General features: G+C 49.8%; 1 protein-coding gene and 1 long non-coding RNA gene across 2 annotated transcripts; one reads left to right on the top strand and one right to left on the bottom strand.

Annotated features, from left to right (window-relative positions):
* Positions 1–1,143: 1,143 nt before the first annotated feature.
* Positions 1,144–1,992, bottom strand: LOC106782438 (uncharacterized). The gene is made up of 2 exons (XR_001379504.3): positions 1,815–1,992; positions 1,144–1,480 (listed from the first exon to the last, which is right to left on the bottom strand). It is a non-coding gene; the product is annotated as an uncharacterized lncRNA (long non-coding RNA).
* A 158-nt stretch (positions 1,993–2,150) lies between these two features.
* SNTA1 (syntrophin alpha 1) lies at positions 2,151–27,355 on the top strand. The gene is made up of 8 exons (XM_023626368.2): positions 2,151–2,599; positions 6,136–6,321; positions 19,584–19,788; positions 22,595–22,802; positions 22,950–23,080; positions 25,094–25,290; positions 26,460–26,647; positions 26,732–27,355. Exons 1-8 carry the CDS (start codon positions 2,290–2,292, stop codon positions 26,822–26,824), a joined length of 1,518 nt encoding a protein of 505 aa, XP_023482136.1. The 5' UTR covers positions 2,151–2,289; the 3' UTR covers positions 26,825–27,355.
* The last annotated feature ends 110 nt before the right edge of the window (positions 27,356–27,465 follow it).

Here is a 27,465-nt window from a genome sequence, read left to right as displayed (position 1 = left end):
AATTTCAGGTGTACATCATTATATTTCAACTTCTGTATAGACTACATCATGTTCACCACCAAAAGCCTAGTTGCCATCTTTCACCATACATATGTGCCCCTTTACCCCTTTTGCCCTTTCCCTAACCCCTTCCCCTCTGGTAAGCACCAATCTGTTCTTTGTATCTTTGTGTTTATCTTCCACATATGAGTGAAATCATACAGTATTTGTCTTTCTCCATCTGACTTATTTCGCTTAGCATACTACCTTCAACGTCCATCCATGTTGCTGCAAATGGCAAGATTTCATCTTTTTTAAAGCTGGGTAATATTTAATTGTATATATGTGCCACACCTTCTTTATCCATTCATCCATCAATGGGCACTTACACTGTTTCCAAGTCTTAGCTATTGTGAACAATGCTGCAATGAACATAGCAGTGCATATATCTTTTCGAATTAGTATTTTTGTTTTCTTTGGATAAATACCCAGAATTGGAATTGCTAGATCATATGGTAGTTCTATTTTAATTTTTTGAGGAATTTCCGTACTGTTTTCCGTAGTGGCTGCACCAATTTACATTCCCACCAACAGTGTATGAATGCTCTCTTCTCTCCATATCCTCTCCAACACTTGTTATTTCTGTCTTTTTAATAATAGCCATTCTGATGGGTGTGAGGTGATATCGCATTGTAGTTTTGACTTGCATTTTCCTAATAATTAGTGAGGTTGAACAGCTTTTCATGTGCCTATCGGCCATCTTGAGGGTATCTTATTTGGAGGGTTCTACCTGAAGATGCAAGGAATCTACATACTGATTTGGCCCTAACAATTTTTGCCCAACTCATCCTAGCTCGGAGTGGAGAATGGAGACAACAGGTAGATATGAAGGCAGGTTGAGGTATGCGATGCGGTGGGATTTTTCTGATGACAATTACACCTCACCTCTGTACTTGGCAGCTGTCTAGCAGAGTGGGTCAGTGCCCAGGCACTGGTGTCAAACAGGCCTGGGTTTGAATCCCAGCTCTGCTCCACTCACAAATGTATGACTTTCTCAATCCTAGTTTTCCCTTCTGTTTAATGGGGGTATTCTTAACTGTAGCTACTCCACGAGACTACTGTAAAGATGAGATACATGAAAAATGCTCAGATCTAGACCAATAGTAAGCATTCAATAAATGAAAGTGGTTATATTGATTGCATACGGATCTACAGTTTACAATGTGTTTTCACATTGATTTAATCTTGACACAAGCCCTGTGAGGTAGGGATTATTATGACTGCCCATTTCAAAGATGACAAAATTAAGGCTTAGAGAAGTGAAGTGATGGGACCAAGGTCGACATGGAGCTAACTGTGTCTGAGCAGGGATCCTAAACCAGATCTTCAGTCGCCCAGACTCAGAGCCCCACCTTCCAGCCCTTTTTCCTCACAGCAGGACTTCTGAGTTCTTCTCAGGCCAGGTCTCTCAGGGTGGGACTTCAGGCTTTTCTCTGTTCGACTGTGAACAGAACAGCGGGTTAGTCTCCTCAACTCCCTTTAAAGTGGGGACCCTGGCCAGGCCCTTCCCAAAGCCCTAAGCAGAGTCAGCCGCACTCTCATCCCAGAGGGCGGGGCCTGCAAGCTTTAGAAGCCACGCCCCACACTAAGCCAAGCCTACAGACCAAAGCTCCAGCCCCACAGCGGGAAACCTGCTCCTTCGGAAGCTCCTCAGTTAGCAAGTCCTCCCGCCAAGTCCTTCGTGGAGCCGGGTCTACCTCTTACACTCAAGCCCTGTCCCTGGAGTCCAGCGCTCTGCCATATGTAGCCCCACCCCGACGCCCAAAGCCTCGCACCGGGAACCATGTCTCTTTTTCTCGTGTTCCTACGTCCGTGAGCCACGGTCCGAGACCTCGACGGCCAGGCCCAGCGCGGAGCGTCCTCCACCGGATCCTAGGGCTCCGCCCCCGACACGAAGCCCCGCCCCCCTTGTGGCCCCGGCGCCCTTTCCGCACCTCACCTGCTCCTCTCTTTGCTTCGTGGCCCCGCCCCGACGCCTTATGATCCCAACCCCGAATGGTCTCACACAGCATCCTTCGATTCCTGGGCCCCGCCCCAGCCTCCCGCGAGCCTGCCGGCGGCCACGCCCCTCGCGGTTAGCCACACCCCCATGTAGCCCCGCCCCTCGAGGCTCCACCCCCGGCGGCCCGGGGTAGGGTGGCGGCTGGCCCAGTCGGGCCCCCGCTGCCCTCTGCCCTGGGCACTCGGGCCGAGCGGGCCGGGCACGGCGGGGCAGGGCGAGCGCGGCGGCCCGGGGGCGCGGAGGCGAAGATGGCGTCAGGCAGGCGCGCCCCCCGCACCGGGCTGCTGGAACTGCGCGCCGGGGCGGGCTCGGGGGCCGGCGGCGAGCGGTGGCAGCGGGTGCTGCTCAGTTTGGCGGAGGACACGCTGACCGTGAGCCCCGCCGACGGCGAGCCCGACCCGGAGCTCGGCGCCCCGCGGGAGCCGGAGCCCGGGCAGCTCAACGGCGCCGCCGAGCCGGGCGCGGCGCCCCCGCAGCTGCCTGAGGCGCTGCTGCTCCAGCGGCGCCGCGTGACGGTGCGCAAGGCCGACGCCGGCGGGCTGGGCATCAGCATCAAAGGTGGGCGCGGGGGCACCGAGGGCACGGGGTCCTGGCGTCTGTGGGGCCGCCGAGGGCAGAGGGGTTGCGGGGGCTGGCAGCATACCGAGGACGTGGAGTTGGAGGACTTCTGTCTGGGGTAAGGGGGCCTGAGCGGACAGATGGACCCGAGGGCATGGGGAGCACCAAGGTCGGAGGGCATTTGGGGGGGTCAGAGGTCTCAGTTGGAAGGACAGGTGTGGAGGGGTTTGGGGGCGCATCAAGGACACGTGGGTGGGGAGTTCTGTGTGGAAGCATAGAGATCTCAGGGGATTGCCTCTCAGGGGTTGCGTGGGCATCAAGGACAAGAGGGGCCCCAGGAAAGCAAAGGATGGAGAAAGAGGATTGAGGCCTGGGAGGCTGCTAGGGCAGGGAGGGCAAGTCCGTGAGGCATAATCAAGATTGGGGGCGAAGGGGAAGGCCTGAAGTCAGGAGCACAGCAGGGGCGCGGAGAAGGGATAGGGAATCAGGGAGATAGGTGAAAGCACAGGCTAGTCTCACAGACAGGGGGCCAGGAGAGGGTCCCGACAGCTGGGTTTGAGTTTCCTTTTTTTTTTTTTTTTTTTTTGAGGAAGATTAGCCCTCAGCTAACTACTGCCAATCCTCCTCTTTTTGCTGAGGAAGCCTGGCCCTGAGCTAACGTCCGTGCCCATCTTCCTTTACTTTATATGTGGGATGCCTACCACAGCATGGCTGCCAAGCAGTGCCACGTCTGCACCCGGGATCCGGACCAGCGAACCCCTGGCCGCTGAGAAGCGGAACGTGCGAACTTAAGTGCTGCGCCACTGTGCCGGCCCCTGAGTTTCCTGATCTGACCATCTCTATCTTGCATGGGGCTTTTTTTTTTTTTTTGAGGAAGATTAGCCCTGAGCTAACATTTGTGCCCATCTTCCTCCACTTTACATGTGGGACACCTGCTACAGCATGGCCTGACAAGTGGTGTGTAGGTCCACACCTGGGATTCCAACCAGTGAACCCCAGGCCTCTGAAATGGAATGTGCAAACTTAACCGCTGTGCCACTGGGCTGGCCCCATACAGGTTTGAGAGGGGAGGACATAAAGGCGCTACTTTTCTTGAGAGCTCCCAGCGCCCAAGACTGACAGCTTTCTTTAGGGTGCAACCAGACTGTGTTTGAGTCCAGGATCAGCTGTGTGAACTTGGACAAGTTGCTTCCCATCTCTGAACCTCAATTTCCTCAACCATATAATGAGGATAATGATAGAGTTGTGATGTTTCTGTGAAAACAGGACTCTAAAGTACTCACTCTGTTGCACATAGTAGGGCCTAGTTAATTATTGCTGTTAGATGAGAAAAAAAAATGGAGGTCAGGAGAGACTCCCAAAGCAACTAACCATAGTGCTTAAAATCCCTGCACACCCCCAGCTATTGGATTCGCCGTTCCTACCTATCTGCTTCTCAGGGGCCCAGCTCCTAGCAGAGTACTGTCTGCCCTGGGAAAGCTCTCAGCTCTTGGATCACCTGGATGTGCAGTTCCCCCTCCCAGAGTAGTGACTCTGTTCACTGCTGGTGCCTCCAGACCCTTTGGCTTGGGTGAGGAGTTGGCGATAGTGGTCATTCAGCCAGCACTGTGTGCTGACTGCTGTGCCCCGTATTCTAGGCTCGTGATCCACTTCATCCCGGCAACAAGGGGTGGAAGGTAGGGAGCATACTTCCCATTTTGTAGGTGAAGAAACTGAGACTCAGAAAGTAAAATGATTTTAACCAGGATCATGAGTCATCGAATGGCAGAACTGAGATTTGAACCTCAATTATCAGGACGCTAGAGAGTGCCCAGGGGAGTTGGTTCTTCCCTGTGGAAGCCAACCAAAGCATCGAAAAGGGTGAAATAGGGAAGCCAGGGAGTGAGCACCAGTCTTGCCTCCAAACTCCAGCATGTGATAGGACAAAAGATCAATCCAGAAACTGTACACTCAGTATGTCAAAGTAGGAAAGCACTTAGAGTTCATAGAGTTCCATTGTGCAAATGGACAAACTGAGACTTGGAGAGGAGCAGGGACTTTCCAAGGTCACATAAATTTACTTCCCAGCTCCGTATTCCCAGGTCGGGGGAGGGGGTGAAGATTCTTTTAGGAGGCGTCAGGGGAAGTACCGGCTCCATTCAGTTCTTCATGGTTGGAGACTGGGCTCCTGTTACCATGGTGACCTCCCCTCTAGGGTCCAGCCCACCCCAAGGCAGCCAGGAATGATCATAGCTTCAAACTGAACTGAAGTCCCTAGTTTCAGGGGGAGGAGGACAGATATAAATAGAAACCCCTTCCTTTCCTAGGCCTCAAGCTTGTGCAGTGCAACGAGCAAATCGTTGGGCCTGTGTGGAGGTCAGGAGACGCGTTCCAGTACCCCTCTGCTACCAGTTTGTTGTGTGATCTTGGAATAATGACCTCTCCTCTCGGGCCTCTAGTTCCTCATCTTCAGTATTCTGGGGATGGACCGGTAGTGAGATATCTGAGGATTTGACTTGCAGTCTGCCATAGGGTTAAGAGTGTTAGTTCCGGAGCCAGGAGACCTGGGTTCAAATACCGCCTTTGCCACTACCTAACTGGAGGACCTTGGGTAGGGGGCTTCTCTCCACACTTCAGTGCTCCTAGTAGGAAACTAGCATGCCTGTGTAATTGGTGGTTGTGAAGATGCAATGAGACAACGCTGCAAGCATTTAGCACACTGCTTGGCACTTGGTACATGGAACTAATGTTTCTTTTTCTTTTTTTAAAAGATTTTATTTTTCCTTTTTCTCCCAAAGCCCCCCGGTACATAGTTGTGTATTTTTAGTTGTGGGCCCTTCTAGTTGTGGCATGTGGGATGCCGCCTCAGCATGGCTTGATGAGCGGTGCCATGTCCGTGCCCAGGATCTGAACCGGTGAAACCCTGGGCCGCCAAAGCGAAGTGCGCGAACTTAACCACTCGGCCACGGGGCGGGCCCCTAATGTTTCTTATTTAAAAGGACATTTAAGAGTTTAGCAGTAAAGCAATTCAGTAAAATGTATTAGCTTTTTTTGCATCAGAGATGCAATTGAGATAGCCTTTTGATGTCTCTAGACTTTTAGGCCTTGGTTTCCAGCCTGGATTCTGGATTGTAAAACTTTCTGATGCTAAAGAGATTCTTTGGGCCCATAGCAATAGCTGAATTCTATCTTAATGCCAGATTAGGGGGTATCATTGGGTTCCCCCATTGTGGAAAATTGCTTAAAATCCAAAATAATTTAAACAAAAGCCATTGAAGTAGCTGGTAAGTTACTCAAACACTGGTGAACACCCAAAGCATTTAACCAAAAGATCCAATGCCCAAACTATGACATTGCGAATTCAGAAAATGACTTATAAGTATTGTTAGCGCCCCAAACTTGTAAGACTCTTCTCTGAGATTCTCTTTATCTTCTATCCCCTCTTCCCAGCACTGGGCTGGGCACTGCAGGAGGCCTTTGGAAATAATTTTGCCTTGACGTGACTCCCAAGCCACTTCATTTCACTGGAGTTTCTTCCTCTTGGTGTGCCTTTGCAGGAGGCCGGGAGAACAAGATGCCTATTCTCATTTCCAAGATCTTCAAGGGCCTGGCAGCTGACCAGACAGAGGCCCTCTTTGTGGGGGATGCCATCCTGTCCGTGAATGGGGAAGACCTTTCTTCTGCCACCCATGATGAGGCGGTGCAAGCCCTGAAGAAGACAGGCAAAGAAGTGGTGCTGGAGGGTAAGCGCTGGGGACCCCGGGATGTTCAGTTCGTCCCTACCTCCTCCAGGCCTCAAGCAATGGGAGCTAAGAGGAGGGCAGGGTTGAAAACAGAAACAGAACTTGGAGACCTGCCTTGAGACGGTGTGGGGTGGTGGTGGGGAGAGTCAGCACAGAGCCAGACAGACCTGGTTGTCATTTCCTTGCTCCCACTGCCTGGCTCTGTGGCCTTGGACAAGCCACTTCATTTCCCTGAGCCTTAGTTTCCTCATCTGTAAAACTGAGATGTGACATCTGCCTTGCTGGGTTGTGTGAACAGGACAAAATGTCCATGGTAGGATCCGCCATCCAGTGAGTGACTTGGGAAGAGGGACAGGGACTGGAGAAGGGGTGGCTAAGATTCTTTCCTGAGGAACCAGGAGAGCTCTCAACTCCAGATTCTTCTAGTACTCAGGGGCCCTAAAACCCTGAGACCCACCCTCCCTTGGGAGAGTATTTGGCCTTTATGTAGAAGGACATCAAATACTTCTCGCAAGGATCAGAGAGGAGTCTTTTTAGGGGGCAACCTTGGTGGTTCCCCTCCACTATCCCCTCACCGTATGGTCTTGAATAAGACCTTTGCCTTCTCTGGGCCTCAGTTTCCCCATTGGTTGCTATAGGCTTCTCTCTATGGTTGTCCCATGTCTGCCTTTTGCCGTCTCTCCCAGGTTTCTGCTTTGCTCAGCCCTTCCCTCAAACTCCACTCTGTCAGTTCCGGAAGCCGTGGGGGCCTGAGGAATGTGTCTTTGGCTCATGGCCCAGAACAGGCACAGGGAGGTGGCGGGGGCTGAGGGAGAATGCCATGGCTAGTGAAGCTGCTGAGCCGAGCCCCGATCCTGATAGGTCGCCTTTGTTTGTCCAGATGGGTCTCCAGGAAGCCACAAGGCAAATGGGCTGTGGGTCCCTGGTAATCGTTGGCATTCTTGTGGCCCCAACCTCAGTTGTCTCTCAGTTTTGTTTTATTTTTACATTTTAAGTATATCTATTTCAATGCTACTGGTCCTTTAAAAATATATAAATACTTAAAAAAAGCCGACTCTGCAGTATTTGCTCCCTAAAAGCTTAAGTATATCAATCATATTTTAACAGCAAAGTTAGATAACAAGATCACACATAAATGATGTGGATATAGGAGATTTTTCCCCCCAGACCCCTCATTACTTTGACATTTATAGCAGTAATACAGTTTGAAACTGTTGAAATTCATCAAAATGTCATATTTTGGTTGGCTTGAAAAGCTCTTTTAGTTTCTACTATTTAAAAGTTTAGTCTATAGATGGTAAGATTTCTACTGTAGACAGATTTCTAGTCCCCGTCATCCTCCCACCTTTAGGTTGAGAATGTCTCAATCTGGGTTCTCAGCATGGATCATTCTGAGAAGGTAGCATCTCTGAATGTGGGATGCTTAAAGTATCTCCTGGTTTAGAAGCTGATACCCAAGGCTTCTGTCTAACTCGTTCATCCATTCCTTCCTCACTAAGCCAAGAAACCTTTGTAGACAACTGCTATGTACCTGATTTGCAGAACATTGGGTCAGAAGCTAAACCAGACCCAGGCCCTCTCCTTAAGGAGCTCACCATCTGGTGGGGGAGACAAAATATAAACACTGTCTCCTCCACACAAACTATTTAAAAGTCAGTTTCTAAAATCCTGTCTGCTCTGTGATGAATCTCTGGCCTTGGGTAAGACCCTTGCCTTCTCTGGGCCTCAGTTTCCATATCAGTTGGGATTAGACTAGATCAGAGATGAGCAATAGCTTTCATTTTGTGTCAGCTTCCCTGGTGGCTACTGGGCGTTCCATATTTGGAAGGATTGGGAGGTCTTGTCTGGACTCAGCAAAAAGGAGCTGGAATTGATTAGCAATGTCTACCTGTGGGTACAGTAGGAAAGAGAAGTGACATGTGTACCATCCCAGGACTGAGGGTCTCCAGCGCTTATGCTCTCTGAGACTTCTCATAGGATAAGGGCTTTCCTTGGCAAACCCTGCCCCAGGTGGAGCCTGACACATCTCTTACCCAGCATAGGATTTGGCACATAGTAGGCACTCTATACGTGTAACTCCCTTCCTGTCCCATCGCATTTATATAGACTTAGTATTATTTCCTCCTTAAATGTTTGGTAGCATTCTCCAGGGAAGCCACCTTTGTAGAAAGGTTTTTAACTGTGTTTTTTTAGTGTCTTTAATAGGGCAATTTAGATTATCTATTTTTGTTGAATGGGCTTTGATGCTTATATCTTTCAAGGAATTTGTCCATTTCATCTAAGTTGTCAAGTTCACTGGCGTAAAGTTGTTTATAATCTTCCTGTATTATTCCTCCCTTTTGGATGAGAGCCCTCTTTTTCTTTCTCTTTCTCTTCCCCTCCCTTTGTACTGCTCTGCTCAGTGGATTCGAGGGGACTCTCAGTCCCATGGGGGAGAGAGCTGAGCAAACTTACCAGATCACCAGCGTGTCACAGGTTCTGAGATAGGGTCTGTCCAGGGGTTGGAGCAGGCAGTGGTCACTTCTCTCTGGGTGGTCAGGAAAGGCTTCCTGGAGGAGAGGATGCTGGCACTTCATGAACAGTAAGCAGATGTGGGTATGGGGTGGAGGAAGGGCATTCCAGGCAGGGGAGCTGTGTGAGCAAAACCGTAGAGGGGTAAAATGACTTGACGTACCTGGGGAATTGCTTGAGAAGTAATTCAGCTTTTCCTAAGCCTAGGGTGTGAGGAAAGGAGTGGAGAAAGAGGAGCCTATTCAGACTGTCAGATCCTACAGGGCCTTGAATGCCAGGCTAAAGGAATTTGGACTTCCCTGGAGGGAAACGGAGAGCCATTAAAGGGTTTTCAGCAGAGGTTCACATGGTCAGCTCTGGGCTTTAGCAGCATCAGCCTGGTTTGGAGAGAGGCAGAAACAGATGCAGAATGGCGATGAGGAGGCTGGGCCATGAATGGGGGGAGATGGTGGTGGTTTGACCTAAGCAGGCTTGGGTAAGAGGAAGAGTCGAGAGGTTGTGGACTTCTGGTTAGTTTACAGCTTTTTCTTAGATGAAGTCTGTTTTGAGTTGCTCTCCTGGCCCAGAGGCTTGTGGAAGGAGGTAATTCCACCCAAGGGAGCAAGGTGGTGGCAGGCACTGGGGTCAGAATCTTTGAATTGCTGAGAAGCTTGGAGAATGTGAGGGAGCTAGGATGGTGGGATATGGCTAGTCCTTGAGATCTGGGGGAGTTTGTGGAGCAGCTAAGGGCCTGGCAGCTGCCTTAGTCTGGAGCCAGGCTCCTGGGAGCCTCTCTGGGCCAAGGCTCCCCACTGGAGCCCAGTCACTGGTCCCACTCCTGAGGCCACCTCCCAGGGGCCATGGAAAGGTGGCCTGTCCTTTGGATGTGAACTTGGCAGGGCAGCTGGGCATCTTTCCTGAGGCCTAGGGCTCAATGGGTACAGAGCCCCCTGGGAATATCCTAGAAGGACAGATGTTACCAGCAAACCCTGGGTGCTAGCCAGAGCCCTACTTCCTTGACCTAAGTCAGGGGCTCAGCTGGGCCTCAGTAACCCCAGCCTGCCTTCTGGACCTTTTCTTCTACTAGGTCCAGGGTTTGCACAAATGTCTTGAGCCTGTTCTCAGCCATAGGGATGTGTTTGTGACCAGAGTCTGGGCCCCAGCTGGCAGCCAGTACGCCTGTTCTGCTGCTTAGAGAGGCTCATTGTGTGCACAGACCTGGAGCCAGGGCCAGCCTGGGCCCTTGGAGACCAGGCCTGGAGAAAAGGGAGGGACAGTCAAATGCCTCCCCTCCCTCCACCCCCAGTGTGGCTGGCAAGACAGAGACAACAGTGAACCTGTGATGCATTAAAAAATAATACTAGAGTCTGGCCCCATGGCCGAGTGGTTAAGTTCACGCGCTCCGCTTCGGCGGCCCAGGGTTTCTCTGGTTCGGATCCTGGGCGCGGACATGGCACCTCTCATCAGGCCCTGTTGAGGCAGCATCCCACATGCCACAACCAGAGGCACTCACAACTAGAATATACAACTATGTACCTGGGAGCTTTGGGGAGAAGAAGAACAAGAGGGAAAAAAAAAGATTGGCAATAGTTGTTAGCTCAGATGCCAATCTTTAAAAAATGCTAAAGGACAGTAAAAATAAAGTCATTTTTAGTACTTTGTACAAAGTATGGAAAGTGCATCCCACATGTACCTTATGTAGGCTTTTAAAATATATAGGCATAGAGTAGCGTGTCTATAAATATACATGATAAAAGGCAGCACAGAGTCATAGGAATTGCTATAATCCTCACTTTACGGACAAGATCATGAAGATTTGTTGAAAATAAATAACTTTCTTCAAGTCATATGGCTATTAAGTTGACAGACTCAGAATTCAAACTGAGGCCACTGTGTTGCAAAGGCCACTGTGACCTCAGCCTTGGGTAATATCTACTTTGCATGATTATTTGCAAGATTAAAAAATAACACATGTAACATGCCAAGGCCAGTGCTCATAGAAGGTACTCAATTATTTATTGTATTTGCTATTTATAAGAATGAGACTATGTGTTTGAAGTGCATAGCGCACTGTCTTACACACGGGAAGCACTCCATAGATGTCAACCTTTATCATCATCACAGCAGCAGCGGCATCATTTTTGTTTTCTGCAGTAAATTCAAAGGTCTTTGAGGGCAGGAACCATGGGTAGTTTGTCTCTGAGCCCCAGGCCTGGCACTGAGCCCAGCACCCGTTAGATCTGGGTGAGCATTTGGGAATGATCACTAGGGTACATCTCTGACCCTTTCTACTTTAGCTTTAACCTTGTCAGTTGAAGTTGACTTTCTTAAATGTTTAAGGTGGAGCTCAAGGCCCAAGCTGGGCTTACCTGACTCCTGAGAGTTTCTGTTATGAATCCTCAGAACTCCAAGGGCAGGCCCCTGCTGGCTTTTCTCCTGGGAGATGGATGCTGCCAGGTGTCTTTACCCAAATTTGGCTGAATGCATCACCAGTGTCAAAAGTGGGATGTTGTTAATGGATGCAGCTAATTTGAGGCCGCCCTACTCGGCTTAGCTGAGTGATGCCGTGAGCCTGAGGGACTCCTGTCCTGGGAGGAGTCATGAATCAAGCCCCTTATCTAGTCCTCCCATGGCTGCAAAGACCTGTTCTAATCATTGTTCTCAAGGAAGCATTTATTTGGCTACACACACACACGCACACATGCACACAAGGCTTTTGGCCATGTGACTCCCCACAGACAAAATTGGGCTTAATCTAACCCTGGCCTGTTCCCTGGCTCTTTGATTAAAATGCTTGTGGGGCTCTGGAGGCAGGTTCTGGCCTTGATTCACTGTGTGAGCCTGGCTGCTGATGGTGGTGGAGGAAATAATAATGGTGATGATAATACTAGTGATGGTATGTTTGCTGCTTATTGAGCACCCACGATGTGCTAGACACTGTGATAAGTGCCTTCCATTTGTTATCTCATTGAATCCTCAAAACCACTCCTGTGAATTAGTACATTGTTCATCCCATTGTACTGATGAGAACACTGAAACTCAGAGAGGTGAAGCTATTTGCCCAAGGTCACACAGTGGCGGAGATGGAATTTGTGATCAGATCTGTCAGATGCCAAAACCCACGTTCTTAAAAAATTTATACTGCATTGCAAGTTATGTCACCCCTGTGAGACTCAGTTTATTCAATTTATTCAACTGTTAAATAAGGACATGGATCCATCTCATTGAATTGGTGCAGTTAGGGGAAGGTGTGTTTGTGAGAGTTCAGTTTGGTGCTTGGTATATAGTAGGTGCTCAATAAGTTCTTTTTTCTCCCATTACTAAGATCATAGAACACTTCCTGAGCTGACGAGAGCCTTATCTGAAATCTGGCTAAGATGGAATGTGGTGGTATATTTTTGAAAAATAAACTAGATTTTGAAAAAATGTAAAAAGTAATATACACTTATAAAAAAACCCCCAGGAGAGTGCACAGCAATTCTCACATAACCACTTTTGGGGTTGGCCCTGCGGCCGGGTGGTTAAATTTGCATGTTCCACTTCGGCGGCCTGGGATTTGTTGGTTTGGATCCGGGACGCCGACCTACGCACTGCTCATTAGGCTGTGCTGTGGCGGTGTCCCACATGGAAGGACCAGAATGACCTACAACTAGGATATACACCTATGTATTAGGGCTTTGGAGAAGAAAAATAAAAAAGAAGAAGATTGGCAACAGATGTTACCTCAGGGCCAATCTTCCTCACCAAAAAAAGCATACTTTAAAAAAAAGAAATACCTTCAAAGTCTGTGGCACTCTCCTTCAAAACAAAAAAAACAGACAAACATAACTACTGTTGATATTTTCTCATGCTTCCAGAAAGTTTCCATATTTGTTCTTTTCATTTAACAACTTAAGGACATCCTTCCAACTCAGTACACGTAATTCCATCTCTTTCCTTTTAGTGGTTGCATAATATCCCATTATTGAGATTTGTGCATTCATTTAAAAAGTATTTACTGAGCCCCTGCTCTGTGCCAGGACTTGATGTGGGTTCCGGGGACATAGTCATGAACAAGACGGAGTGGTCTGCCAGTCAGGGAGCTCCATCTTGTATTTAGCAGCCCCTGTTCACAGATGTTCAAGTTGTTCCCAGCCTCTTGCACCATAGACAATGGAGCTGTGACCCCTGCATGCACCTCTGAGCATTAATCTGAAGTGGAGTTCCTGTAAGGGGTATTGTTAGGTCAAAGGGTTCACGTGCCTTTAGGATCTTGGTAGCTGGTGCCCCCCATTCTGCACAAGGGCATAGTAAGGTGAGATTTTTGTCCCTGAGTGTGGCAGCCCAGGCTCTGTTGGTCAGCCCTGCCACAAGGGCCTGCCAGGGCCTGGGAACTATATATAGCCCAGCCTTGCTGGACCAGTGGGACCTTAAAGGTCATCGCTTCCAGGGCCTGTTGGAATCCTATGTCCTCTCCACACCACCCTGGGTGGGTGGGTTGGCAGCCTGGACTTGAATCTTCACAATGCCTTACTCAGAGAGCTGGCGCATCGGTGCCCAGTCTATAGCCAGGAGACTGAGGCTCAGAGAAACCTTGGGATTCTAGATAGCAAGTGACCGGGCTTGCACTGAAATCTTTGCCTGTCACCGCATCCTGTGCCCATCCCCATACTATCATGCTGAGAACAGCAGCAGAAATAATAACCACACTGCTACAGTCATGCATCACTTAATCATGGGGATACGTTCTGAGAAACGTGTCGTTAGGCGATTTTGTCAGTGAGGGAACTTCATAGAGTGTAGTTACACAAACCTAGATGGTATAGCCTACTGTACACCTGGGCCATATGGGACTGATCTTCTGGCATGACTGTTGTATATGCGGTCTGTCAGTGACCAAAACGTCCTTAAGCAGTGCATGTCTGTACTTATTGAAGACTTATTCTGTGCTAGACAGGGAAGGGGTTTTACAAATATTGAATCTCAATACTCTGGGAAGTAGATCTATTTTACTCCCATTATGAAGATGAAGAAATAGAGGCTCACAGAGGTCAAGTCACTTGTCTGAGGTCACAGAGCAAGAAAGTTAAACCCAAGCCTGCCTCAATCCAGAGCCCACATTCAACGTTCTCTTTCCAGGCGGAGAAGCCCCAGGCCTGACAATATTTATTCATTTAACAATTTTTTTTTTTTGAGGAAGCTTAGCCCTGAGCTAACATCTGCAGCCAATCCTCCTCTTTTTGCTGAGGAAAACTGGCCCTGAGCTCACATCCATGCCCATCTTCCTCCACTTTATATGTGGGACGCCTCCCACAGCATGGCTTGCCAAGAGGTGCCATGTCCACACCCGGGATCCGAACTGGTGAATCCTGGGCCGCCGAAGCGGAACGTGTGCACTTAACCGCTGCGCCACCAGGCTGGCCCCTAACAAATTTCTTACTTGCCGATTACCTGCATATGTCAGGTACTATTCTAGATACTGAGGATACCCTCGTGAACAAGAAAACAGGTCCCTGCCCTTACAGAACTGACATTTTGGTTGGAGGAGAGAGGCCGTAGAGTAGTAAACAAATGGATACATCATGTAATTTCAGGCAAGGGCAAGTAAGTGACCAACCACTGAACAGACAAGGAACAGCTTGAGCTTAGAGGACGGGCTTCAGCCAAGACTCAGAGCCAGGACATTGAGTCACAAACTTTTTTTGAGCGCTGGGATAAGTCCTGAGTCTACCGTGTTGCGCCAAAACAGATGTATCCGTTTCTCTCTGCAACACGTATGTTCCCTCCCAATTGTACTGGGCCAGGAGAATGGTCCTGCCCTGTCTCTGTTCTTTGTGTTTCTAGTGGAATCTATTCCTGGCTCCCTGGGGCCAGGCCCGAGTCCTGGCTTCTCTCCTTAGCAGAGCTGGAAGACCCAGCAGAGCTGGGGCAGCGTGTCCTATGTTTGTGTCTGTCTCAGCTTCCCTGAGGAGGCCCATGTGTCACTGATTTAGCAGGCTTCTGGGCCAGGGGTTTGGCTGGGGAGGGTGTGGACACCAGCTGGGCCTATCTTTGGAGTCTCAGGAATGCTGGCCACAGGGCCATGGTTGTGCCCTCAGCTCTCCAGACCATCGCCTTTGGGCAGCCCCGCCCTGCCTGGTCGGGTGACTCAGGCAGAAATCAGAGTGGGGAGGAGGCCTCAGAGCTGGGCTATTTATGGCCACACTCTGGGGCCCCTAGGACCCCACCCCCACTCTGGGACAAGCTGATTGGTTTGTGAAATCCAGGCCCTGTTTTGGGCACCAGCTGGAGTGCTGTCCATTTATAGCATATTCCTGTGGGAAAGGAGGAGGACCCAGTACTGGGATGGCCTGGGTGAGCAGGGCTCTAGCAGTTTCCTGGCTTCAAAGGTGACAAGTGTTCATTTACTGAGCACGTAGCGTTGGAGATTTCTGCTGCATTTTGGGGGTGCAGAGATGAGTCAGATAAGGCCTCTGCCTTCACAGTGCTCCCATTCTGGTGGGGGACACAGACCCCATGTGGGGTCTAGGGAACTGCAGACATGAAGAGTGTGATGGATCCAGACTAGGCATCTGGGAAGGCTGCCTAAAGGAGTGATGTTCAAGCTGAGCCTGGACCTCCTGGGTTGTGGTACCTTCTCCTTCCTGCTGAATGAACCTGTCCTGCCCTGGCATTTATTTCTCCACTCATGGAACACATACTCTGGGTTCAAATCAAGCCCAATTTCTGTCCTCTAGGAGCTCCCATTTTGGTGGGAGAGACAGCCCTAACACACAAAATCACAACAGAGTTCTAAGAAATGTGGGCAGGGGAGGCTGATAGATAAGAAACTCGTATTTCTTGAGTCCCTAACATGTGCCACATGTTTTACATCATCTCATTTAACTCTAACATCTCTAAGGTAGACATTGTTATTCCTCTTTTATTGACTAGCAGATTGAGGCCCAGAGAGGTGAATTACCTTGATCATGGTCACACAGCTAAACAGTGCTGGAGCTGGAATTTAAATCCAAGAGTGCCTGTCTCCAAACCATGTACTAAGAGCATTCTATGCAGAGGGAACTGCATTTTCAAAGGTGTGGAAGTTTGGAAGCTCATACAGCTTCTGAGAGCTCTGAGGAGGTCAGTGTAATTGGACTAGAGGATGATGTTAGGGGTGTGGCAGGAAGTGAAGCCAGAGAGGTAGGCAAGACCCAGGTCCTGGAGACCCTTGAAGTTGAGTGAAGGGTACAGGGGAGCCAGAGCAGGACTTTGAGCAGTGGAGGGGCATGGCCAGTCATAGCAGGGAGATGTAGCAGTTGCACCACAGTGGAGGTGTGTTAGGATGCTTTTGTCTACAAGTAACAAGAACCCAATTCAAAGAGGTTTCAACATTGAAGAAAATGTGTTTTCTTCAAGAATACCTTGAGGCTGTGTGGCTCAAGGGTAGATTAATTTAGGGCCTCACCATCCTCAATTGTGGTCAAACAGTGACGATCATTCCTCTAGGACCAACTCCTCTCTCAGCAACTTCTAAAGGTTAGAGGAGAGGGGAAGGGATTGTACTTTCTCTCCCATCTCATTGGCCAGAATTGTATTATCTGCCCCTTTCTAAACCAATCACAAGCAAGAGGGATGGAATGATCATGATTAGCTTTGTCCAATCAAGACCCTCCGCCTGGGCTGGGGAGAAGCCAAGCCTGTGGCACTCAGGGTTCTGTTAGCAAGGAGAAAGGGAGGAAATGATTTGGCTGTCAGGCAGGCTGTGATTGGTCTGACCTCTATTGCCCCTTGAGACATAATTTGATAGTTAGTCCTGGGGTAAGTCATTGCTGTAATTTTGAGGATGAGTCATTTTAGTTCTGGTTCCCAAACTTCGGGCCTGTGCCTAGTTCTCTCAAAAAAACTGCCTTTGTTTTCAACATAACTTCTTTTCCCACTCTGATAGTGTTTGTCACTCCCTCTCACTTTCACTCTGTTTGCCTTGGATCCTATCTATGCTTCAGGGGCAGTCTCCTGCGACAGAAATAGCTTCTTGTCTGGTTCTTCCAGGGAGCTGGGCCAAGGACTGCTTCCTCATGCCTTCCTGGCCTGTCCACTCACAGGCAGGGCATGCTGCCTGGGCCTTCACTGCAAACACAGATGGCTAGTGAGCCAGATGGCCGTGGGGGCAGGGGTGGCTCCAGGGGAGAGGAAGGGGGCCAAAGGTGCATAGGCACCTTTCAGTAGGGCAGCAGAGGGACAGCCTGGCTGCGGGAAGAGAGCCCAGTGCTTGGGCAAGTCTTTTAACCACCTTGACATACACACTGTTTTCCTAGTAGCTTTTAGAGATGGGGAGACTGGGACATTGTTCATCAGAACTGGGAACAGTCCAGATGCCAGGGCAAATGTGGCAGACACTGTTGGTTGCCTGCCTGTCAACTGTTTCTCCTCCTTCCTTGCTAACAGAAGCCTGCTTTTATTGGGAAGAAATATGCTCAACCCCGGAGGCTGACTTGTGATTGGTCTAACTCACGACTGGTCCCTCTTACTAAGGATTGTGCTAGAAATGGGCATGCAGCCCAGTCAGGCCAATGAGATATGAGGCTTCATGGAAGTGTTTACCTCTCTGATAAGATGGAGGTGTGAGGAGACAGTTTTTCTGCTGTCTCTTCTCTTCCCGCTTTGGGTTTTGTCATGCAAGGAATGATTGGCTTGAGCCGTGGCAGCCATCTTGTGGTCATGTGGGGAAGACCAAGAGAATGGCAGAGAGGCCTGCTCTGAATCCAGTGTCCTTGAGCCACTGAACCAATCCCAAAATTGCCTTCCTCTAGACTTCTTGTTAAGTAAAATCATCAATATCTGTATTGCTTATGGCACTATTATTTGCAGCCAAACTCTTCTAATTGATACAGCAAGAATGACCAGAATGTTTTATTACCTGTTAGCCTTAATTGCTTGATAATGGCTGCTGTAGAACACCATGATTGATTAGTGATATCTACCATGAACAAGGGATAAAGAAGTGGTAGCACAAATGTCAGATGTTTACCATCCCAGTCCTAGGACCACTCAAATACCTTGCACATAATAGGTGCTCAAGAAAACTGACTTGTCTCTGAATCTTTCTACTCCCACCAAGCTCTTCTCAGATCAACCCTGTTATCATGTTGCCTTGCACTTCTAGCTACCATTGTTAGTGAGATCTTCCTTTTCTGGAAAGGCATGGGATCCAGACCCCAATCAAGACTCTGTTGGTTGTAAATATCAGAACTGCTGTTGGGATGGCAGTTCGACTTTCTACAGGACGAATATTAGAAACTGGAATATTAGCAGGTGCCTGCTGACCTTCCCTCTGTCTCTTAACATCTGTCTCCACTAATCTTATCTCTTTACTGAGTAGCTTTTCCCCCTTCTCTGTCCCCGGAGCAGATAGTGTTTTTCCCATATCATTCAAGTTTGTTCAAGTCCCCAGTCTAGGATCTCTCCCAGTCTCAATTTGGGGAGCCTAGTGTGGGTCAGATGTTCACCCCTGGTCCAACTAGCATGGCCAGGAGGGCAGGGTCACATATCAGAGCATGACTTTATAGGTTAGTTGGGCAGGGAAGTAGGTCTAGACTGTTGTTCTAGAACTGTCCTGTCCAATATGGTTGCCATTAGCTCCATATGACTGTATGTGACTATATGAATTTAATTATAAATTAATTAAAATTAAATAAAAATTAAAAATTCAGTCCCTCATTTGTATTAGCCACATTTCAAGTGCTCAATAGCCACATGTGGCTAGTGGCTACTGTACTGGGCAGTGTATATGTAGACATTTATATAGTTGCAGAAAGTTCTGTTGGACAACGCTAATCTAGAATGATAATCTAGTCTACTATACTCACTCAGTGATGATTGGTCAGAGCTAAGGGGGCCCCTAGGTACCTATATTGGTTAGGGTTCAAGCTGTGCTGCTGTACTAAGAGATCCATAAAGTACTGTGGCTTAAATATAATAGAAGCTCCTTGCTTTCTTAAGTAACTGTCTAAGTCTGACATGGCATCTCTGAAATGTCAGCATCCATTTATTTCTGTTTTGTTGGTCAGCCTTCCTTAGAGTGTGGCTCATGTCCTCATAGTCAAGATGGTGCCCCAGCAGTCTGCGTTCTAGCTAGCTCAACCCTGTCAGGGGAAAAGAGGGAGAAAGGAAGGCTATGCCCCTTTCTTTGATGGGCAGAATTTGGTAGCTGAATCCATCTCTTCTGCTCTCATCCTATTGGCTAGACTTGGTCACTTATAGTTGTAAAGGAGCCTGGAAAATGAAGTCTTAAACTGGGAGACTGTCACTATATTGGAGGACAATTAGTAGCCTCTGCCACAGGGCTATCTCCTTCAACCCCTCCTTTTTGCAGATGAGAGGACTGAAGAGATAGAGGCAAACAATGGGACAGTGACAGAGCAGTCACATCTCCTGACTCCCGTCTCAGTGATCGTTTACTGCTGTGCTGCAGCTGTTGTCCATTCCCTTTAAGCAGCCATCCTGAAGGTCTAAACTCTTCTATTTGCTTGGTTAGAACTTACTCACATGGCCATACCTAGCTGCAAAGGAGGCTGGGAAATGTAGTCTTTCTTCTAGGTGCCCTGTGTCTATAAACCAGGGAAAAAGTGAGAGAACAGATGTTGGTATGTGTTCAGTATTTTCTACCACACTGCCCTGTCAGCGACTTTAGCCTAGAGGAGGATAGTGGTGTTGGACATAAATTAAACTCTTAATGAATTAGTGACAACCATGATGTGTGCTGTATGGGAGCCCATGTCACAGTGGTAACTACTGACCTGTCCCCTGACCAGTCAAGTACATGAAGGAGGTCTCACCATATTTCAAGAATTCTGCCAGTGGGACCTCGGTTGGCTGGGACTCGCCTCCTGCCTCACCCCTTCAGCGACAACCTTCCTCCCCTGGCCTCCAGCCCCAGGACCTCAGCAATGCCAAACATGTGTCCTTGAAGATGGCATATGTCTCAAGGAGGTGCACCCCCACTGACCCGGAGCCCAGGTAAGCCTGGGGTGGGAGGTAACTCAGACAGACATGCCCTGGTGTTAGGGGGTGCGGCCAAAGGAAAGATACCCTTGTGTTGTAAGTGACAAGTACAACATCTGAACATAGTAGGTGCTTAAGAGGTGCTTTTTGAATGGATGCAAGAGTGAAGTTATGGGGATGATGGTGTGCTTTGCTTCTCTCTTCTTCCTCTGGGCATTCACATCTGAGGAGGAACTTGGTCTGCGGAGGAGCTCTGGATTCCAGTCCTGGTTCTCCCAGAGCTAGTCCCTTTTCCTCACCACCTTTAGGTTCCCCATGGTGATGTAAGGTTGTTGGACTCAGTGATCTTCTCAAGTCTCTTCTAACTCGACTGAGGTTCTGAGATGTCTGACAACATTCGTGTCGATGCCATGGAAGATTACCTTCCCTCACATCTGAGCAGCCCTTAACAGTTCATTGATGATAAGATTGATACCAGCCAACGTTATTGAGTGTTTACCATGCACAATTTTATTTAACTCTCACAGTGACCCTATGAGCAAAGTCCTATTATTTCACTCCCATTTTATAGATGAGGACAGAGAGAGGAAGTAACTTGCCCAAGATCACACAACCAGGAAGTGATGGAATTTGCCTCATTCCAGGTAGCCCTCTCTGCTTTAGAAGCTGCAGGTGCCTGAGTGATGGCGGTGGTTGAATGGGGCATATGTTGATCAAGTGAGATGTCAGTATTGGGGGTGGTGTATAAATGGCATAAGCATAAAAGGCATGTGCTGTGGGTCCTAGTTACAGCCTGGGTTCAGTGCCAGGCAAATGCCCAACATTGGCCTGAGGGCTGATTAATGTCCAGCATCCAAATTTCCTGGCCCTACTTGATGCCCCACTCCCACCCTGCTCCCATGAGGCGAGAACTGGTGATTCACAGGTCACTTACGGGTGCTCCACCAAAGGGGCTTTTTGTGTTGAGTGAAGACAAGGTGGTATTAGTCCTTCCTGAGACCCTTCAGAGAGTCTTCCTGAGGACCTTAGGTTATTTGTGGTTCCCAGCCTGATCTCAGATGTCGCCAAAGCATGGGTATACATGCTTCTATGTATGTGCTCATGTAGATGGCCTGTGAATGCAAGCTTGTGTGTTTATGTGAGCATTTGCATGGGTTTGGGTGTAGATTTGTGCATATGTGTTTGTGTTAATATTTTTATGTGTTTATGCATGTATGTGTGTGCATACGTGCGTAACTACATGTGTAACTTGAATATAACTAGAGTTATATTCAAGGTCAAGGAGAGGAGGAATAAACTTGGAATATAACTGGGGAACTTGGGTTCCATATTAGCACAGTATCCCAGTCAAAGGAACATAGTCCAAAGTGTAATGAAAAATATTTCAAACTTTGACTTAGTGTTAGGATTACATTTGGCTGCAAGTATCAGAAACCCCAACAAGCAATGGCTTAAATAAATAAGGGGTTTAGTTTTCCACAGGCTTAAAAAGAAGTCTAAGAGTCAGCTATTTAGGCTGCTATAGCTGCTCAGGGATGGCCTCACGGAATCAGGCTTCCAGCTGCTTCCTCTGTCATCTTTATTGTAGATTTTCTTCTTCTTGGAGGCAGAATGGTGGCTGCACCATTGGAAGCACTGTGTCCATATTCTAGACAGGAAGAAGGCAAAAGGCGAAGGAACTTTTCTCCTGGTGTTTTGTTCTATTGCTGCATAGCAAACCATCCTAGAAGTTAGTGGCTTAGAAGATAGCAGTTTATTATTTCTCACAATTGTATAATCTGGGCTGGCTCAGCTGGCCAGTTCTTCTGCTCTATGTGGTGTCTGCTGGGTCTGGAAGTCCAAGATGGCTGCTTCACCCATGTGTCTGCTACCTCAGCTGGTATGGTTGGAACAGCTAGGGGCTGAGCATGCTTCTCTCTGTATAGCCTTTCCACATGGCCAGCTGCTTCTTCCTCTCAGGGTAGTTGGTCTCAAGGTAGCTGGATTTCATGGTGGCTTGAGAATGCCAGAATGTCACTTCTGCCACATTTTATTTGTCAAACCAAGTCACAAGGTCAAAGAGAAGAGAAATAAACTTCACACGGCCGGCCCTAGCTGCAAGGGAGGCTGGGAATTCGTGTGTTTTGCTTTCTAGCTCTGCAGTAGAGGAGGGCGATGGTGAAGGTGGTTGGAGCGGGTATTGTGTGAGCCATCTTCCAGTTTCTGCTCCACTTCATCTGTTACAGAAATGCGAAAGGGAAGTGAGTCTTTAATGCCCACAAGACATTTTAAAATGCTCTCCCTGTCACGACTCCTTTTGGTACCTCCCTGCAACCCTTCCCCTACACTTGCCCACGTGGCTTTTTGTCTCCCTCCCTTCTCCCTGCTTCGTTCCTCCAGCTCTTTTTATGTAGACCAACTTGGCCTGTAAAGCCTCTTCAGTTTCTGTGTTTTTGTCCCCCTAATTAGTACATTACTTTGGTTATGCGCCACAAACGAGAACCTGGGAGCTGGCCCATCAAGCCAGTCCTTTTCCTTAGAAACCAGGAGAAATGGGCAAGATTATGAATCCTCACACAGTGGTAATTTTGGTCCCTATCACACATGTCTGAGTGTGTGTGTATACGCTTGTGTGTATGTCATAGTCTCTTATCCCCAGACCCCCTGAGGCCCCAACAGCTATGGCTGGAGCCCCAGCGGTGTGTCGCTCCTGATTCTTTCATGGACATCCCCTGTGGTTTCTTCTGTTTAGCAGTAGATGGGATTTCTTGGACCAGATTTCAGGGGTGGGCAGCTGCAGCCCAGTGGCTAGGTCCTCCCTCCAACCCATTTGTGCCTGCAGGTATCTGGAGATCTGTTCGGCAGATGGCCAAGACACCCTCTTCCTGAGGGCCAAGGATGAGGCTAGTGCGAGATCCTGGGCAGCTGCCATCCAAGCCCAGGTCACCTCTCTGATGCCCTGGGTCAAGGACGAGCTGCAGGCACTGTTGGCAGCCACTAGCACACCTGGGAACCAAGACATCAAGCAGATCGGCTGGCTGACTGAGCAGGTGCCTGCTGGGCCCGGGACTTATCCTTCCCTCTCATCCCCTCCTTGGAGCTGACCCCCTTCCCATTGCCCCTCACTGTCTCACCCCACTCTGGCCCCCGACCTCTTCCCTTCCCAGTCCTCCTCACTGATGTCTTGCCCCCTACAGCTGCCCAGTGGGGGCACAGCACCCACCTTGGCCCTGCTGACTGAAAAGGAGCTCCTCCTCTATGGCTGTCTCCCCAAGACCCGTGAGGCCCTGAGCCGGCCAGCCCGTACCGCCCCACTCATCGCCACCAGGTATCCATGGGCAGGCGAGGGTGTGTGTCTCCCCCAGAGCTTGGGGGAAGATGTTCTATGGAGACTTCAGAAGCTGGAGACTCCAGCCCCATTCTGCCCTGAGTTATTCCCCAGCTGACCTGAAACAAATCTCTACCCTGTCTGGGCCTCAGTTTCCTCATCTGTAAAATGGGGGCTTGGAAGAGAAGGATGTGAGGTCCTGCCTGTCCTCCTTCATTGACATCTACTCTGCTCAACCTTGTGCTTCACAGTTTGGGGGACAGAGAGCTGACCCCAGCAGTCTACCTTCAGGGAGCAGTCTGGTTGGGGAGACTGACCCAGGAACAGCCTTTACGATGCAGAATTATAGGAACCACTTAACTTTGCCTGGCTTGGTAGGGGAAGCTTCAGGCAGGAGGTGATATCTGAGCGGGACTTTGACAGATGAGTAGAAGTCTGCTTCTTAAGAAAGGGCAGAAGAACATCTCACACAGAGAGAATGGCATGGTCAGAGGTGCAGAGGCCTGAAGGGCTATGGCCTGTTCATGGATCTGTGAGTGTGCTGTACCCACGTGTAGAAGCTCTGCAGGAAATGGACAGAAATGAGACAGGGAGTTGGCAGGACCTGATCTTGCAGAGCTTCCATTGCCTGGTTAGGGAACATTAGCTTTATCTTAAGAGTTGTGACAGAGTTGAAGGGTTTTAGCCTGGGAGGGAGGTGACTTGGGTTTAAAAAAGAATTTTTTTAAAAGAAGAAGTGTTTGAAAAGAATCCCTGTGGCTGCCACCTGGAAAATGCCCTGGAGGAGGCAGGAGGGAAGCTGGGAGGCTGCTGCAGTCACGCAGGAGAGACCTGGTGGCTGGGGAGGTGGAGGTGGGTGGAGGCAGCAGATGGAGAAGAAAGGCCGCATTTGCATTGGAAGACACATGGGTGGTAAAATTAACCGGGCTTAGAATTTGCCAGATGGGGAGGGTGAGGGAGGTGTCCCGGATGAATGGAAGAACCGGAGGTTGGAGCTTGTGTCTGGGCAGGCAGTGGGACTAGGGGTGGGAGGAGGCCACAGCAAGATGCTGAGTTGAGTTCAGTGTGTGGGGGATGGATAGGGAGCTTGGCCAGGAAGCCTGGGGACTATGTGTCTGTAGTTCAGGGCTGGAAAGTAGGGGACTGGATATTAGCAGCGGCTCCAAGGGGGAACTGAGGCTACAAGAGTATGTGTGGAGTGAGGAGTGAGGAGAAAAGAGGGCTAAGGGCCAGAACTCTGACGTCTGCTGCCCAGAGAGGGGCAGTGAGTTGCCCAAGGTTACACAGCAAGTGGGAGTCAAACTGCAGAGTATAGACCCTTATGGCCCATGTCTCCTCACTCTGGGCTGGGCTCTGGCCCATGTGTCAGGAGCCTGCTGGCTACTAAGGATAAGCAGGTCATGGATCGCCTACCTAATCAAGTGACTCATTAATGCAGGCCACAAGGGTTTATTGCACACCTACTGTATGCCAGGCGTTGTTTTTGTTGCTGGGAATATGGTGATGAACAAATTAGACAAAAAATTCATACCCTAGATGATATTCTAGTGAAAAAGACAACAAAAGCCCAACTGAAACAAAAAATAAGTATAATTTCTGGTACCATGATGAAAAGTCAGACTAGTGAGTGGCAGGAGTGCTGTTTTAGATAGGGAGGTCAGGAAAGGCTTCTCAGGGGAGATGATATTTGAGCGGAGACCTGAAGGAAGTGAGAGAGTGAGCAATGCAGATAATCAGGGAAGAGTGTACTTGGCAGAAGGAACAGCATGTGCAAAGGTGCTGAGGCAGGAGTGTGCTTGGTGTGTTTGAAGACACCAGTATGGCTGGAGCCATGGGAGCAAGGGGGAGGGTGGCAGGAGATGGTCTCCTATGACTGAATCAGTGCTTATCTCCCCCCATTAGATGGTGAAGGAGTCACAGAGTCCCTTGCCAGGTTACTCCCCACCTTGCCCCAGAACTATTTTTCTGTTGCCTGAGGCCTCATGCTTAGCCCTCTGCCCCCCCTGCCCCCAGGCTGGTGCATTCAGGCCCCTCCAAGGGCTCAGTGCCCTACGATGCAGAGCTCTCCTTTGCCCTGCGCACGGGCACACGCCACGGTGTGGACACTCACCTGTTCAGTGTGGAGTCACCACAGGAGCTGGCTGCCTGGACCCGCCAGCTGGTGGATGGCTGTCATCGGGCCGCTGAGGGTGTGCAGGAGGTGTCTACAGGTGGGCTGAGTGGATCTGGGAGTGCCTCTCTGGCGTTGGGCCTCTAATCCCCAGGGGCATTCAAGCTTCCTTCTTCAGGATGCTTCAGGAGAGGGATAGAAAGTGGGGTTTGAGGTCTCTGAGGGCCCTCTGTTTTGGATGTGCAGGTGTCCTGGAAGGTAGCCAGGTAGGTAGACTCTCTTTTGTTTTTAAAGATTTTATTTTTTTTCCTTTTTCTCCCCAAAGCCCCCCAGTACATAGTTGTATATTCTTTGCTGTGGGTCCTTCTAGTTGTGGCATGTGGGACGCCACCTCAGCGTGGTTTGATGAGCAGTGCCATGTCCGTGCCCAGGATTTGAATCAATGAAACACTGGGCCGCCTGCAGGAGTGCACAAACTTAACCACTCGACCACGGGGCCAGCCCCCTCCCTTTTTTTTTTTGAGGAAGATTGGCCCTGAGCTGCCACCCGTGCCCATCTTCCTCCATTTTTTTAATATGTGGGATGCCTGCCACAGCATGGCCTGACAAGGTCTGCACCCAGGCTCCGAACCAGTGAACCCTGGGCTGCCAAAGCAGAGCATGTGAACTTTAACTGCTGTGCCACCGGGCCGGCCCTGGGAGACTCTTTTTCTTGGGTTTTCTTGCCCTAGCTTTGTGATTCTGCTGGTGAGAGATGGCACTTGGGGTAGGTTGCCAGAAAAAATTCAAGACACCCACTTAAATTTGAATTTCAGATAGCAAAAAATACTTTTTTAGCATAAGTATCTTCAGATTGTCCACTGTTTATCTGAAATTCACGTTTAACTGGGCAATTTTGCAGGTCCCTAAGATCTCCAAAAGCCATGCTTGGTGGGTTTGCTGTTGCCTCTATAGGGAGTGGGCCACCTGTCCATGGCAGAGTTTAAGCTCCCCTTTTCCACTTTTGGTACTACTGGAAGTGGGACTAGAAGTGGGCTGTTGGTTCTTTGTGGGCCCATCTTTCTGCATTTTAGGGTGGGAGTGACTCTATGCAGGGTGGATGTACAGATGGCATAAGAGACAGTGAGCCTCCCATCCCTGGTGGTATTCAAGCCCCACTTTTGGAGCTGCCAGTGGGGGTTGGAGCTGGGGCTTGTGGTCTCCAAGGTGCTGGCTATGCCGGTGCTCATGCCCATGTATCCTCCCTGTGCCCATGTGCCCTCCCTGCAGCCTGCACATGGAATGGCCGTCCCTGTACCCTCTCTGTGCACATCGACAAGGGCTTCACATTGTGGGCGGCTGAGCCAGGTGCAGCCCGAGCTGTGCTGCTTCGACAGCCCTTCGAGAAGCTGCAGATGTCCTCAGATGATGGTGCCAGTCTCCTTTTCCTGGACTTCGGGGGCGCTGAAGGAGAGATTGTGAGTGGAGGGGGCAGGGGGCTGTGCTCACCTGGAGGCCAGGCTGGATGGGGCTCCTGACCCTTCTCTCCATCCACCCCGCAGCAGCTGGACCTGCATTCGTGCCCCAAAACCATGGTCTTCATCATCCACTCCTTCCTCTCAGCCAAAGTCACCCGTCTGGGGCTCTTGGCCTAGAGGTCGCCAGATGCATTAGCCCTGAAGAGGGTGTGTCCACCACATGGCCTGACCTGGCCCTCCGCTGACTGCCTGCTCACCGCTGGGCTGAGGGAAGGGAGAGGAAAAGAACAAGGGTGCAGAGACCCAGCCCCTGAGGGAGGCTGGGATATTCTTGGGAACTGGGACCCAGACTCAGGACACAGTGGATCCTGCCTGTGATGGGGTAGCCTCCCTGTTGCCCCCCCAAACCCCCACCAGTGCCTTTTGCAGAGAAATATTTTGTGTACACAGAGCCATTCCGAGCCTGGGACCTGCCCCTGTGGGGATCTTGACCCCAGCCAACAACTGCCAGTCCTCCTAGAGGCCCCTATGCCACCCTCAGAGGCCCCATCTGAAGCTGGGGTCCTAGGCAAGAGAAAGAGGAGGAGCTTTTCTGTTCTTTTCTCCCCTCAGCTCCCCACCGTGGGGCATCTGGTTTTTCTCTTAATCCTCTCCCTCTCCTCCTCACTCTTGGATAAATAAACAGCCTGTGAGCACATAGGCAGCCTGGCCCAGTGTCTGTGGTTTGTGCCTTGGCCCTTGGGTCCTGTGGTGGCCCCTGTAGTGCCAAGATGGATCAGACCCAGGATGGGGGCCCCTTTCCCTGGAGAAGAGCAGGC

This window comes from Equus caballus, chromosome 22 (assembly GCF_041296265.1).
Source record: "Equus caballus isolate H_3958 breed thoroughbred chromosome 22, TB-T2T, whole genome shotgun sequence".
NCBI classification, from domain to species: Eukaryota; Metazoa; Chordata; class Mammalia; order Perissodactyla; family Equidae; genus Equus; species Equus caballus.
Note: the sequence above shows the minus strand (reverse complement) of the source record. Positions and strands in the feature narration are given on the sequence as shown.